This window comes from Delphinus delphis, chromosome 1, assembly GCF_949987515.2.
Source record: "Delphinus delphis chromosome 1, mDelDel1.2, whole genome shotgun sequence".
NCBI lineage: Eukaryota > Metazoa > Chordata > Mammalia > Artiodactyla > Delphinidae > Delphinus > Delphinus delphis.
In genome coordinates this window covers 12,082,034-12,097,650 of record NC_082683.1, presented here as the reverse complement: position 1 = coordinate 12,097,650, position 15,617 = coordinate 12,082,034, and the positions used below count along the sequence as shown (strand labels likewise).

Here is a 15,617-nt window from a genome sequence, read left to right as displayed (position 1 = left end):
AAACAGTCCTCATAACTAAAACTATTTTTTTAACCTGAAATCCCTCTCAAATTCTACACAAATCTTGATAAAGAATTACAATTTAAAGTTCTAGAACCCAATCCTGAGGAGTGGAAAAAGCAATATGGAAAACTGAAACATACCTATCATGATTCTAGGTTGTCAATTAAATAATCAGACCAACTAAATCCAGTAATCTACTGTGCATAATTTGCTGGAACCACAGTTAGAACATAAAATATGGAAGAACATTTGAACTTTACTCACAGCCAGGACTCAGAGTCACTTAAAGCATGATACCCACCATCTATCAATATCTTATTTCGAAAAGACTGATTTCAATCTAACTGTCATAGTTATTAAGTGCAAAAATTCCTTCAAACTATCATAAACAAAAGTTTCTAAACAAAAACACCAGACAAATATCGTGCTTTCAGTGGTTACCCACTCTTTAGGAGAGGAGGAAAGAAGATGAAGAGAGGATCGTTCAAGAAGCTGGACTGATACCTGGAGCTCCTGGGTGTGCAGAAACCCACAGGTGACTGTGGGCCAGCCTGCACTAAAAGCACACAAGTGAGCATCAGGTACCTGGGGCGTAGAGAAGCACACATCCTTGAATGAGAGGATTTTTAGGGAAGGTTCTGTGGCTAATGGTTTAAAAGACACTGTGCCCTTAAGTAGCTAGCCAAATATAAAAAATGTAACATCGCCCTTAGAAACTGAGGCCATATATACTGCATGTCCTGTAAACCAACAAAATGCCAATTATTAAGAGACTGGGATCTGAACACGATTTTGTTTTGCTTCTGTTTGAAGTCATTCTGCACACCTTAATTTTATTCCCACCGATTTTCCTCCCCTTGGTCTCTTTTACAGCTGCTTGTGCATATTCAATTTCATTGTAGAGAACCAGGGCCATGCCTTTTAAGCGGTCAAACACCACCTGTAAAAAAAACGACGACAAAAAAAAACAAGAGGCTCATCCACTAGACTTAGTGTCAGTCCCAACAAAATTCTAAATCACAATGACACTGCTAAGAAAAAATATATATATTTTTTTATTCTAGAAAAAATTTCAGGCTTTTCCGATGATGCATGTTATACTGAAAACACAACAAAATGTCATAGGGACCATTTAGAACCATGGATATTGTGGCTTGAGGTATATTATGCCTTTACTTTGTTTTTCTGTATTTACTTTATTTTACTTTATTTCTTTATTTTATGTTGACTGACTCATTTTGGCTCAAAAAAACAACACCCCTGAAAAAGCGGGAAAAAAGTAAAGAGTACTGAATCAACATAAATTTCATATTGTACATCCACTGTACTTCAGCAAAAAAAAGAAAAAAAAAAGAAAAAACTACACTATAGCAAAGGAAAAATAAGAAAAAAATAGTAAGTTGCAATGAATTTTGGTCATAAGCAGCACTGTCTTAAAGCTTTTAGATTTTTTATTTATACTAATAGTCTTTAAGATGTGCTTCTTCAAACAACAAAAGCTACATTTAAAGAAATGTCAAAGTTATGCAACATACCTACCACAGTGTAAATCTGCTTTCAAGAAGTTAAAATCTTTACCTTCGCATAACGGAATGGGGTCCAGAGACCCTGTTCCTGTTATGTTTGTGAATGTGTTACATAACAAACATTGGTTAGATGAGTATTCTGTTGTGTGTCCCTTTAAAGTCATCATGGTTTAAAAAAAAATCAAGTCTAATTACATATTAGTGTGAATGTGAGTAATTATATAATTAGGCTGTCTAATCTTAATGTGAGATAAAGTTACAGAAATCCCTAAGAAATAGTCTATTTAACAGTATTATGCAGATTAGTTCCAAAATTAATCATTTTGGCGGGTTCTAGATAGTTTCTCAAAATACTCATATCATAAGCTAATAGATGCAAATGCTCTTCTAAACCCAATTTTGGAAAAGAGAATTTTAATGTATGAGTTACTAAAGAAAAGAAAAAGTCAGTACTAGAAACTGGGACTGAAAGGACAGAATACCAAAAAAAGGGAGTCAGAAATAACTTTAAACCACACAACCAAACCTCCCACCTACCTTCACCACAGGCCCATATCGGCAGAAATGTCGTGTTAAATATTGATCCGATACGTTTGAAGAAAGCCCATCTAACCACACACAGTTTGTAGGCATGCTCTTTCCAAAACCCAGCTGAATACAAAAGGCAAAATTTCTATTAGTTAAGTCACCAATTATTCAACAACAAAATTCTGAGAAAACTTGTCTTCTGTAGGAATCTTATCAAACCAACACCTCAAGTGGGAACCATCAGGTTAAAATCAAACAGAAACTGACACAAAAATTATCCTGCCTGGCTAAGCGAGGATTAACTCACATTACAGTATAACAGGATAAGGATGCGAAGAGGTTTATCACCTTCATGGTTATCTAACTGTACTACTACAATTTTAAATAATCAGACATATGAACAGAAAACTCCAAATCTTAAAAAAAAACGCAGCGACTATTAACAGTACAATAACTTATGTAAATTCCTTTACCTTGAGACGATTATTTCCAAGGTATTCCCCATCCATCTTCTTAATAGCCTTACAAACGCTGGCAATATCACAGTATTGCAAGAACGCATACTGAGGAACTCCATTTACTTTCTTAATATCAATATCCTGAAAAAGCCAATGGATGGATACCACTTAGTGATATGCCAATAAAAAAATAAATCAGAATAAACCAAGTCCATATGAGCTACATATTTCTCAAAATAGTCATATTCCCCCAAATCATTTTCCTAGTTACAATTATACATCTTAATGCAACTGTAAATTAACAGCCTAAAAAACTATTCAACACAGCATTTGTAGTCACAAACCATGAAATCCTTCTCATGTGAAGCTCTCTGCAGAAGAGCAACTGCAGTGCAACTCAAAACTCAAAATTTTAAATCCACAACACCTGTGTTAAGAGACATTTATGAGAAGAAAAAAAAGCAGCCTATTTAATGAAAATCTAAGAAATAATTCTCTTCTGCAATATCTAAAATCCTTATTGGGGGTAAGCCATTTAAAATATAGTATCTGAGAAGAGTAAGAATGATAAAGAAATCAAGTTTTCAAAAAGTGATTTAAAATACGCAATCCTAAATTAGAAGACTCATTCTATCAGTATATCTAACTGAATCAAACCTGGTGATGATAAATGTGGTAATAATCTCTCATAACCAGAATGAATGGATTATATAAATACCTGAACTACTCCGTGAAGATGCATTAGAACACCATCCCTGGATTAAAGAAACACTCTATAAAGGAATACCCCCATCTCTTTGGAATGCTCAAAACCTGTAGTCACATCTGACACTCCGGTCCTGCCTATTAAAAGGAGGTAGTGAAAAAACCTGGCTTACACAGGAAAATGGTCCAGAGAAACCAGACACCTGGATGGCAAAACTTGTACTTAAACAATAATGAGCTGGGCCATATAGTGCAGATTATGTATTGTGATTATCTAAGCCTCCTTAAGGGTCACAAGCCAATAATCAAAACCTGAAACAGAGCAAAATGAGTAATGCATTTAAAGAGCTGTTTGATGGGTCTTTAAAAAAAAAAAAAGCAATAATTTACACTCAAAATTTTTCTAAGTAATGGTAAACAGAAGCTGTTTTCATCATTATGTAGAATGTAATAACCCAGGATAGCTCTACTTAAAGAGAAATGTTTCAAAGGAATACTGGTGGGTAGATTCACTAAATAGGTGCTTCCGGCTATAGCATGATCCGTTATCGGTAAGTAGAAGACCATGTTCTCAAAGACTGTATGTCATTAAAACAGTGACAATCATGAGCAATTGCAAACATGGTAAGATAACAGTTTTCAAACAGAGTACTGACATGTCCACCTTATTGATAAGCATAGCTCTTAAAACACAATAATCATCCCATTTTTAGTAACCCTGGTGATGAAAATGTATCCATGTGCCCAAATACAACTTTTATACTCCTCCAATATTTATAGTAGCAGCTACATTCAATAAAAGTATGTTTGAAAGTTTTATCAACTCAAAGCCTCATGAATGCCAAACAGCAAATTAAATAACAGATCGTGGTATAAAGACAGAAGAAGCTGGAGCCCAGATAGGTAATTGAGCATCTAGTCACTCATCCAGGTAGGCAGTAGAGCTGGAATTAAGAGTATACACTACCCTCTGGGCTTCCCTAGATGGCGCAGTGGCTAAGAATCTGCCTGCCAATGCAGGGGACACGGGTTCGAGCCCTGGTCTGCAAAGATCCCACATGCCGCGGAGCAACTAAGCCCGTGAGCCACAACTACTGAGCCTGCACTCTAGAGCCTGCAAGCCACAACTACTGAAGCCTGCATGCCTAGAGCCTGTGCTCCACAACAAGAGAAGGCACCGCAATGAGAAGCCCACGCACCACAACGAAGAGCAGCCCCCGCTCGCTGCAACTAGAGAAAGCCCGCATGCAGCAACAAAGACCCAGTGCAGCCAAAAATAAAATAAAATAAATGACTTTAAATTAAAAAAAGAGTATACACTACCCTCACAAAAATACGAAACTGAGAAAAGTCGAAATAGTTGAAAAAGAAAGATGAATGTCTTGCTGGTGTATCTAAACATACAGCTTCTCTTTTTTCCTTCACTTCTACCAACCACTTCAATCTCTTGCCTCAAGCCCCTAAAGATGAGGTTTAGCTCGGCCACAAGCACAAGTAATGTTTTATTCACAGGACTAGATTATGTCATTTAAAAAATTAAGAATCTTTTGTTTAGAGCATTAGTGTATAAATACAGATGGATAAATGGACATCACACACACCCTTAAAAGATTAACAATAGCTGTTTCTATCCAAAACATTTTTTTACTCTCCAAAGTCCAAATATACTAGAGTACTTTCTTCACTGTTATTAATATAGAGAAAATCTAGGAAAACAGAAGTATTTCCCTGTTTTTCAAACACAAAACAAAATAGTATATCCTGAGGGTACAAAGCTGCAACCAAACTATTTTCACTATAATATGACTCAAGTTTTAAGTCATGGGGAATAGAAAAGTCTTTCTATCCCTAAATCTAACAATTACTTGCATAATTTGAAAAATGATTCTAATTAGAATTTCAAAATAGAACTGAGTTTCCAGCATGCTATCCACATTCTAGTAATCCCCAAGGTACTTCTGATGTGCATTGTGATAAAAATAATCATACACTAATCTGCTGCTTCTTTCTTACAAACACGTTTTCTCTTCCAGATTTTCCTTTCAACCCACAGGACTAGAGATGGCATTAAAACAGCACCAGATGGACAAAGATAAGAAAAGTGGAAAGGAAAATATATATGTAAACAAAATACAGACAATTACATATTTTTACATACACACATAAAGCAGTCCCTGCTGGGTTTTGCCAGATCATCTTTTAGCAGCAGTTAAAAACACATAGGGCGGGAGATGCAAGAGGGAAGAGATATGGGGATATATGTATATGTATAACTGATTCACTTTGTTATAAAGCAGAAACTAACACACCACTGTAAAGCAATTATACTCCAATAAAAAAATGTTTAAAAAAAATAAACCACATAGGGCAAATGGGAAAACTATTCATTACACCATCTAAGTATCGTTTTTCCAAATATAATCTCTGCTATGCTTTATGTTTTTTGACAAAGATCTAACACTGTTTTTATTGTAAAAACAAAACAAAACAAAACATACCACAATTTCTCCAAAGCGTTGGAAGATGTTGCGAAGATCATGATAAGTAGTGGTTTTTTCAAGGTTACCAATAAAGAGAGTTCTTGTTGCTTTGGGGTGAAATTCATCTATCCTTTCATCCAAAGGGCGAAATTCATTTTCACTTTCTGTTTCTGTAAGTGGGATGGGGACAGAGAGTGTTTTAATATATTCATATATCATGGGAAAATCTACTTTAAAAAATCAGATCTCTGAAATATTGGGATTAATTCTCATATAATCTGAAAAATTATACACACCATCAGAAACAGCTCCAAATCAAAAGAAGAATACAGAGGCTAGAGAAACTTGTCCAAAAAATTAAGAGAAAGTTAACACCCTGATCTTTAAAATAGAAAAGAAGACTGAATTTCAATCTAAGTTGATTTGTTTTAAAAAATAATCACTAATACAGAAATAGGTTTTAATCCCCAGCAAAAAATAGTAATATTTGAGCCTAATCTTAGGTTCCAAAATTATGTGGCAGGCTCTGAATGTGCAGTATAAAACTATCATCTGAAATAAACATAAAATTCAGCTAAAAATAGTCCAGCTTCATTATTTAATTTACATTTCAACATTTTATAAAACAGTTAGCATTTTATGTTTGCCATACCCAACTGTCTAAATGCAGCAATTTTTAAATACAAGAATAATACTTGTATGAAAACTGACTGAAGTAACGCTTATGAAATACCTTCTTTTGGTGTTGCATGGTACCCAATGACAAACAGAAAGAGACTAAATGACTCTTAAGGTTTCTACTTCTTATGATCAAAAGCCCTGGTTCAACGTCTAATTCAATCACAGACTTTCTCTGAAGCTCCATTTATTGACTTCGTCTAGGGCAGGGACATTCAACGTTTTCTGGATAGTAATTATAATACAGCCTGTATGTTCTCGCTCTCTTTTTTAATGTAAAACAAACCCATCCCAAAAAGTTAGTATTTGATCAACCTGACTAAATCAAAGTGTTTAGTGCCAGCCACTGAAACATTACTGATAATGTCAATGACAACACCGGTATTAAAAAGACTCAACTTCTGAGATGTTGGGTGAACTCAGCCAGAACACATCTCACTCCTGATTCCAGTTTGATAATGGCAGCTCAGCTTAATCTTACCTGTGTCATCAGAGAGTACATACTTTTTCAGTCAGGTGGACCCAGAAACTGTCCAGCACTCATACACCTATCTCTACATTTTCATCTTATTTCACAGGGGTATATCTCATTTTAAGCTCAACTAGGTCTTCTTAAAATTATGTAACTAACAGAGGGCACATACTTAGGAATATTTCATTTAAAAGGAGAAAAAGAAAAGAGTAATTCAGGCACATCTTGAGGTTTGTACTTCAAAAGGCAGAATCAGGGGAGTTCCCTGGTGGCCTAGCAGTTAGGATTCTGGGCTTTCACTGCCATGGCCCATGTTCAATCCCTGGCTGGGGAACTGACATCCTGCAAGCCACGTGGCGTAGAATTAAAAAAAAAAAAGCAGAATCAGAAGGATAAAGCATGATTTGCAACCATTAAAATCTGTAATGAATTCATTTCTACCAAATAGCTCACTTAAAATTTCAAAATCAGAAATTCAGTTGGGGGCAGGGAGGGAGTGTCTTTTCCACATGTAATCTATTCAACCTTCATGACCAGTTTTAAGTCTTACTGTCCTACACATCATTGAAAAGACTGTTTTATCCTGCAATTTCATGTTTAGGGGATTGTAATGCTGTGCATAGGAGTACAAAAGCACAATCTTAGAAGCCACCAGAGGTCTGTCTACAGAGTTAGGTTTCTTGGATTTGGATCTTTTTAATTCCAAGACGTCCTTGACCTAAGGAAGCAATCAGCTCCATACATTTCAATATAAAACATTTATGACAACCATCCAACAGCGTAATTCCAACCAAGTGTCCCTACTCAGCTTTCAAATATCCCATTTAAACTGGTGTTTCAATGCTGTCCCATCTGGAAAAAGTACCTTCAGCTCTCCGATGCTTGAACCAATCAAACTTCTCAACATCTTCAGTGGCAGGTGGTTAAAAAGCCCCAATTAACATCCTGGGTGCTAACTAATTAGGTAAAATGATTTTTTTTTTTTACAATAAATATCTCAAGCTAAGCCCACTACTTGGAGATTAGAAAGTCACCTATTGATAATGCCCCTGAGTTAGATCCTCACTAGTTAATAATTATATATGGCTCTAAAAACTTACAGAGATGATATGACATTCTAAATATTATTCCTCAAAGTCAGTTCTGACCTGTTCCAATTGTGTTAAATAAGAACTCCTGAGTTGCTCTTAGCCCAGTACAAGTTAGGGCAGTACATCTCAAACTTTGCGGAGGAGGGAATGTGAAGGCATAACTTATAATTCCTTTGAAAAAATAGTATGTCTTTGAATTCCTGTGTTTCATCATAAAATTATGCACACTTTATAGCCTTCACTCTAACAACCCTGACTGTGCCTGTTTTAATATACAAATGACACATTCTTACCAGGGAAATTCTATTTTTTTCCTCTTAATTGTCACATAAAATGAATATTCCAAGAAAATGGGCTATGTTTACCCTATAAATTCCATTCAAAGTTTTAGTCTTAAAGTTTAACTGTCCCACACACTTAATGTGAATGCATAATTTTAACATTTCTATTCATTCTTCTACAGATTTACTCACAAGTAAATCAGGGGTTCTTAAAACTTGAGTATGCAAATTCTAAACCAGTAAGCTGCGGTATGATCAAAGAGTCTGTATTCTAAACAAGCACTGCAAGTGGTTCTGAAACAGGAAAAACACTGACCCAAGTCATGCCTGACAAGACTTCCTGCCTTAGAATAGATAGGTCTTACAGGTAGGTTCAAACAATAAAATGTCCCCTTGAAATTTTCAACGGGTTGCACTCAAAAGACTTAGTCCTGCCACTCTGCCACTATCTTTCAAGGCCATGGAAGCTAGAATAACAGATCCAATTTGTGCTGGGCATAATGGAAAGAAAACTGGTCTAACTAGTCCCTCAAATTGATATAGTCTGTTTTCTAATTCAGAATAATTCTGTTGTCATTCTCCTCGGAACTATCACCTTATCTCAATCAACTCAATCCTTTTGGGAAAGCAGGATTCAACAACGGACTATACTTTGCCTTTCACGACTCTTAGAAGTTAGCATGCTCTCTAACAGAAACAGAAGAATCTTTAACCCTTCCTAGCCAAAACAACCTATTTTATTAAGTTGAATGACAAAATGCAACCACTCTTTAAAACAGAAGACACCGAAGGTATGTTTTAAAAAACAGAGCTTGGGGGCTTCCCTGGTGGCGCAGTGGTTGAGAATCTGCCTGCTAATGCAGAGGACATGGGTTCGAGCCCTGGTCTGGGAAGATCCCACATGCCGCAGAGCAACTAGGCCCGTGAACCACAACTACTGAGCGTGCGCATCTGGAGCCTGTGCTCCGCAACAAGAGAGGCTGCGATAGTGAGAGGCCCGCGCACCGCGATGAAGAGTGGCCCCCGCTTGCCACAACTAGAGAAAGCCCTCACACAGAAACCAAGACCCAACACAGCCCAAAATAAATAAATTTAAATTGTTAAAAAAAAATAAAATAAAATAAACAGAGCTGGAATACTGTCCACATTGAGGATAACATGTGGCCCTTTCATATAATGGAATAAAAATTACACTAAAACTCAGCTTCCTTGTCTCTTACCTGGCCCTATCCATGCTGTTACTTCAATCTGCATGCCAAAGAAAAGTTTTCCTTTTGATGCAGTCAATGCTTTTTCTTGGTCCTCCTGCTGCCGGAAGAATACCAGACCATACCTTTCTTCTGAAGTTCCATGTATCTGCACTGAAGTCACCTTTCCAAATTTCTTAAATTCATGGAAAAGGCCATCTTTGAGACTTGTATCTAAATCCCCAAACAAAAACAAGTTGCTTATTTTTCTAATTTAGTTACAACTCGAAGTGTAAGCTACTAAATCTTTAGTCTGATTTTTGACCTAATTAGCATTAAAACTTTACTTTTTCAAATAAAATAACTCTAAAAATGAATTTTAGAGACTACCGTACAATTCTGAAAATAAACCGGGGGTTAGAAGATATTACTAGTTATTTGTTAGGTAAGAATGATATCATGCTTACACAGGAAAATACCCTTATATTTTACAAATAAATACAAAAGTATAGATCTTTTAAGTCAAGTGTGAAATGATGTAACATCAGGGATTTACTTTACGATAAAAAGGTAACAAAGAACAGGAAAGAAGGAAGATGGAGGCGGACAAAGCAAATGTGGCAAAATATTGATGATTTTTTAATCTGGGGTATGGTATAAGGGGAGTTCATTTTTGCTACTCCTTCTACTGTGGGTATGTTTAAAATTTTCATGATAAAAACTATACAAACACACATATATATGCATATATAAAACTTTAAAGACTTAGAAAGAAAGCCATATTTCTAGTTTTCCAAGCATCATGTTGATGATAAAATTGTGTGGGAAATGGCATGTAACATGCTAAACAACTTTAAGGCCTTTTACAGATGAATTATACTATCTGGAGGTCTTGTATTAATTTGCTTCATTATAAAAATTAAAATTGTAGGGCTTCCCTGGTGGCGCACGGGTTGAGAGTCCGCCTGCCTATGCAGGGGACACGGGTTTGTGCCCCCGTCCGGGAAGATCCCACATGCCGCGGAGCGGCTGGGCCCGTGAGCCACGGCCACTGAGCCTGCTTGTCCGGAGCCTGTGCTCCTCAACGGGAGAGGCCACAGCAGTAAGAGGCCCGCGTACCGCAAAAAAAAAATAAATAAATAAAAAATAAAATTGTAGAGAAAGACAAGCCAATTATAACCCCTGTCCATTCCTAAATTACAAAGTAATCTAAATCAAAAGTTCACCAACATTTGTGTCTCAATATCTCTATTCATAAACCTGGTATGTAGGTTTTATAGGCTGTTTTAATAAATAATTTAAGTAATCATTAAAATGCACTTAGCTAAGAAATGCTTAGTTTGGTCTTTGTTGGTTTGACCATCTACTAACAGTTGTTTAGACCATCTACTAACAGTTGTTTAGACCATCTACTAACAGTTGTTCACATACTCAATATGCCTGACATAGAAATAAAAACATATTATGGCCAAATGTCAGTCAAAAACATTAGGAATAAAAGACAACGGTATAGCTTTTAACTATATAAAGTGACTATTCATGACTTTCCTCATTTATAATGTTAATGTTTTGAAGTGGATTTCCTATCATAATTTTTTTATATCCAAGTTATTTCACACAGGACTCCAGACCAATATAAATCTAACTGAAAATAGTATTTCTACAATTTCATCGTACCAAATTTTCTCTAATATCAAAATATTTAATCCAGAAAGCATTTTTATTCAAAAATGAACCATGCTTTGGGACTTCCCTGGTAGCGCAGTGGTTAAGAATCCTCCTGCCAATGCAGGGGACATGGGTTTGATCCCTGGTCCGGGAAGATCCTACATGCCATGGAGCAACTAAGCCCGTGCGCCAAAACTACTGAGCCTGCACTCTATAGCCTGCGAGCCACAACTACTGAAGCCCACATGCCTAGGGCCCGTGCTTCACAACAAGAGAAGCCACTGCAATGAGAAGCCCGCGCACCGCAATGAAGAGTAGGCCCCACTCACAGCAACTAGAGAAAGTCCATGCACAGCAATGAAGACCCAACGCAGCCAAAAAAAAATTTTTTTTAAATACATTCATAATAAAAAATGAACCATGCTTTCTTTACATAACACGCACCATAAAGTCTTTATGTGTGTATATGTATATGCATATAATATGCGTAATAATGTGTATTTATATATGTATGTGTATATAATTAAGTATAAGTAACATGCAATCTTTACATATATAACAATCTAGAAACTACATACAGTTATAATCACTTGCTTTTTATTACACGGCATTAAATATCAATGAACCACAAAAAGAAAAAGGGGGAGAGAGTCAAATTGAAAGACAAATAGAAAATATTACCAACACAGTCAGATAAGAAAGAGAGCTATTTAGACAAATTCTGTACAAAGTATAGAACTTAAGTTGCTCAATCTCTCGTTCCCCAACAGTAGCAGAGAGGAAAGTAGAGTAACAAAATTCTACCTGTGGAGCGTACTGGAAGATTCTGAACCTTGATCCCAAAACTTTTACGGGGCTCATCTTTTTCCAGGGATGAAAGCAACTGGGAAGTGGGTGCTGGGACTGCTGCAGATTGAACTGATCGGGCTGGAGAGTCATCACTTGAACTACTGCTGGAATCAGTGCTACAGAAGGGGGGAAAAAAAACTTACGTGAAAAAATCAAACAGGAAATGAGTCGCATATAAAACTTCTTAAAATTAACAAATGGCAATAATTAAAAGGTCTAAATTTCAGATCTGGGATTTCTAGACACCCTACCTTCTCCACATCTATTTCATTACTCTACCTTCAGAGATGGCAGAAGACAGCAAATACCAGCCTGGGAATGTGGAAGTAAAAGTAACAATCTTTTATCACCACATGCCACCGAAAGACCAATGTTTCGTTCTGTGCAAAATCTGAACAATTTTTTCCAAATGAAATATGACTAGTAAACACAAATGACTTAAGGGTAATATTAATAGAATAGTGGATATATGGGTTTTGAATTCAGAGATCTCGATTCAAATCTTGGCTCAGACATACAGCATGTATCCTTGGACAAGTCACTTAACCTCTTGCTAAGCCTCAGTTTCTACATCTGTAAAATGGAAATAATAACACAAGGTTAAGAGTTTAAAAAAATAACACACAGGCTAACAGAGTTTGGAATATGACGGCAATCCATAAATGAAGTGGCAATGCTCTGTTACTATTACTGTTACTACTACTACCACCACCACCTCATGGGTAAGTTAATCTTTAGGAAAAAATAGACATCCAAAATAATTTCCCAGGTGATTTAAATTTTTGAAGGACTAATAAAGAAATATAAGTTACTTGAGTCTTGTTAGTTTAGGCTCTTTGTGAATAATGTGGGAAATGAGAGGCAATGAAATTTAATTTCTCTCTTCAGTTTAATACAAACCTCTAAGGGTCACAGTTGAAAGACAAGGAGAGAATATTACCAACATGGTCAGAACAAGTTTATTATGCCCAAGAACCATGTGAGAAATATTAAATTATTTCAGTACTGCATGTACAAGACTGCTACGGTTTTAAGTTCTTTTATAGCATTATCAAATACATTAATAAAAAGCTATTTACAGGTTTCTGAAATTTTGCTTCATACTCTCCCCTCCTTGCTGAGGAAGACTTAATCCTAAAAGCAAATAACTCAGGGTGGGGGGCGGGGAGTGCAGGCAGTTAATCCACTTTAGGAACACTCCGTAGAGGACAGGTTCAACAGTTTTTGTCATTTGCGCCCAGACTACAGCTCTCACATCCAATACAAACTCTAAACCAGCCAGATGAATAAGTCTAACTCCAGGATCTGAGACAAATTTGCTATCACTTTTTAAAAAAAGAAATACCATAAGAAAATAGAATTTACATAGCATTTTTATTTAGCTCTCACATGATAAGGCAAAAGATAAAAACTTTATGAAGTTACCAGAGCTTTCTGCAGTTTGAAACATAAAGAAATAAACCTATGCCAGTAAGAGCCAAAAGTAGATACCTGAGTTACAAAATACAAACTACTATGATAAAAGCCTCAAGGTAGAACCACAAGTCATCATTGCCAAGCCTCCTAGAAATGACTCGGTTTCCATTTTCCCATCAATAAATTTTTTTCCGTATCATTAAGCAAAAGTAGTATTACTAGTACTAAGTGAATAGGACATTGTACTTTCTCAAATTAAGGGTTAACAAAATTAATTTATCTTCTGTTTTCAGCACAGAAAGAAAAAAATGTTCTACATGTATAACGTACTCCAAGCAATACAAGATTATTCATAAGGCCACCAGATGACTACAGTATAGAATATGTATGTGACTTATCAATTTAATTCCAAGGAATCATAAAATAACCATTAAGGAAAACACGTTAATTACAATACCACCAATAATATATACACCAAAATTCCTTAGCAGTAGTAGGTAAAGAAGTAAACAAATATGGGCAAGAGCAGAATTTCTGGGTACTAAAATAATGAGCCAACAAAGTTCTGTTTAAGTCCATATTTTAAAAATGTAGAGGAATCAATGGCCGTAGTGGGTAAAGAAGTAAACAAATAGGGGCTGCCCTGGTGGCACAATGGTTAAGAATCCGCCTGCCAATGCAGGAGACACGGGCTCGATCCCTGGTCTGGGAAGATTCCACATGCCATGGAGCAACTAAGCCCGTGCGCCACAACTACTGAGCCTGCGCTCTAGAGCCCGCGAACCACAACTACTGATGCCCACGCGCCTAGAGCCCATGCTCTGCAACAAGAGAAGCCACCTCAATGAGAAGCCTGCACACCACAATGAAACGTAGCCTCCGCTCGCCACAACTAGAGAAAGCCCACGCGCAGTAATGAAGACCCAACGCAGCCAAATTAATTAATTAATTAATTTAATTTAATTTTAAAAAAAGAAGTAAACAAATATGGGCAAGAGCAGAATTTCTGGGTACTAAAATAGTGAGCCAACAAAGTTCTGTTTAAGTCCATATTATAAAAATGCAAAGGAATCAATGGGAGCAATGATTTTAAAGTATAAAATAGTGACAGAAATTAGTTTTGTTATAAATGTCATCACACTTTTGGTGAATTCCCTGCTACCACGTCAATTTTGAAACAAGATGTAAAATTTAACCGGCAGAAATATCTGTCGACCAATTTGAAGTTATAACTAAAAAGAAGGAAAGGTTTTTAAATAAATTATGAAGTGATAAAACGATACAACTTTTGAGTTCACATTTTAATATGCTAACCCAAAACTGCAATGTGTATTTCCAGTGTAGTCTATTAAATGTACTATGGATTTTAAGGTCCTGAATCAAAACAGGGGCACAAATTTAGACCCCCAAATACTTTTTTTCTTTTTTTGGCAGTACGCGGGCCTCTCACTGTTGTGGCCTCTCCCGTTGCGGAGCACAGGCTCCGGACGCGCAGGCTCAGCGGCCATGGCTCACGGGCCCAGCTGCTCCGCGGCATGTGGGATCTTCCCGGACCGGGGCACGAACCCGTGTCCCCTGCATCGGCAGGCAGACTCTCAACCACTGTGCCACCAGGGAAGCCCCCGCAAATACTTTTTAGTCCTATAAACTGAAAGAAAATCCAAGTGCCCAGAATATGTGTGTCAATTTTAACTTTAAAAAATCCTTATTTTCAGAATCTTGTTAAAACAGAAGAATCACAAGAATTCACCAAAATTTATGATATACAGTATTTTAGTTGTTTCTTAAAAGCCAGAAGTAGTTAATAAGAAGCTTTTCAATCTAAATTGTCTAAAGTAGTGGCAATGACGGTGCATCAACTAATAGTTTTAAGAAAGTGAACTTCAAATTTACCTGGCCACAAGAAGCACATGAAAATATCTCCAACATTGCTAATTATCAGAGAAATGCAAATCAAAACTTCAATGAGGTATCACCTCACACTGATCAGAATGGCCAGCATCAAAAAGTCAACAAATAATAAATGCTGAAGAGGGTGTAGAGAAAAAGGAACCCTTCTACACTGTTGGTGGGAATGTAGATTGGTACAGCCACTATGGAGAACAGTGTGGAGGTTCCTTAAAAAACTAAAAAGAGAGCTACCTTATGATTCTATAATCCCACTCCTGGGCATATATCTGGAGAAAACCATAATTTGAAAAAATACACGCACCCCAATATTCATTGAAGCACTATTTACAATAGCCAAGATATGAAAGCAACCTAAATGTCCATG

At 36.5% G+C, this 15,617-nt stretch overlaps 1 protein-coding gene across 4 annotated transcripts in view; it reads right to left on the bottom strand.

The window, feature by feature from the left end:
• Positions 1 to 15,617, bottom strand: part of SPEN (spen family transcriptional repressor) — a 93,745-nt gene that overhangs the window by 16,891 nt on the left and 61,237 nt on the right. For all 4 annotated transcript variants that reach the window (XM_060015026.2, XM_060015020.2, XM_060015009.2 and 1 more), the window contains 6 exons: positions 11,882 to 12,042; positions 9,443 to 9,643; positions 5,719 to 5,870; positions 2,531 to 2,656; positions 2,067 to 2,180; positions 830 to 943 (listed from right to left, as the gene is read on the bottom strand). In XM_060015026.2, the coding sequence (XP_059871009.1) occupies positions 830 to 943; positions 2,067 to 2,180; positions 2,531 to 2,656; positions 5,719 to 5,870; positions 9,443 to 9,643; positions 11,882 to 12,042 (868 nt within the window). The remainder of the gene's footprint in view (positions 1 to 829; positions 944 to 2,066; positions 2,181 to 2,530; positions 2,657 to 5,718; positions 5,871 to 9,442; positions 9,644 to 11,881; positions 12,043 to 15,617) is intronic.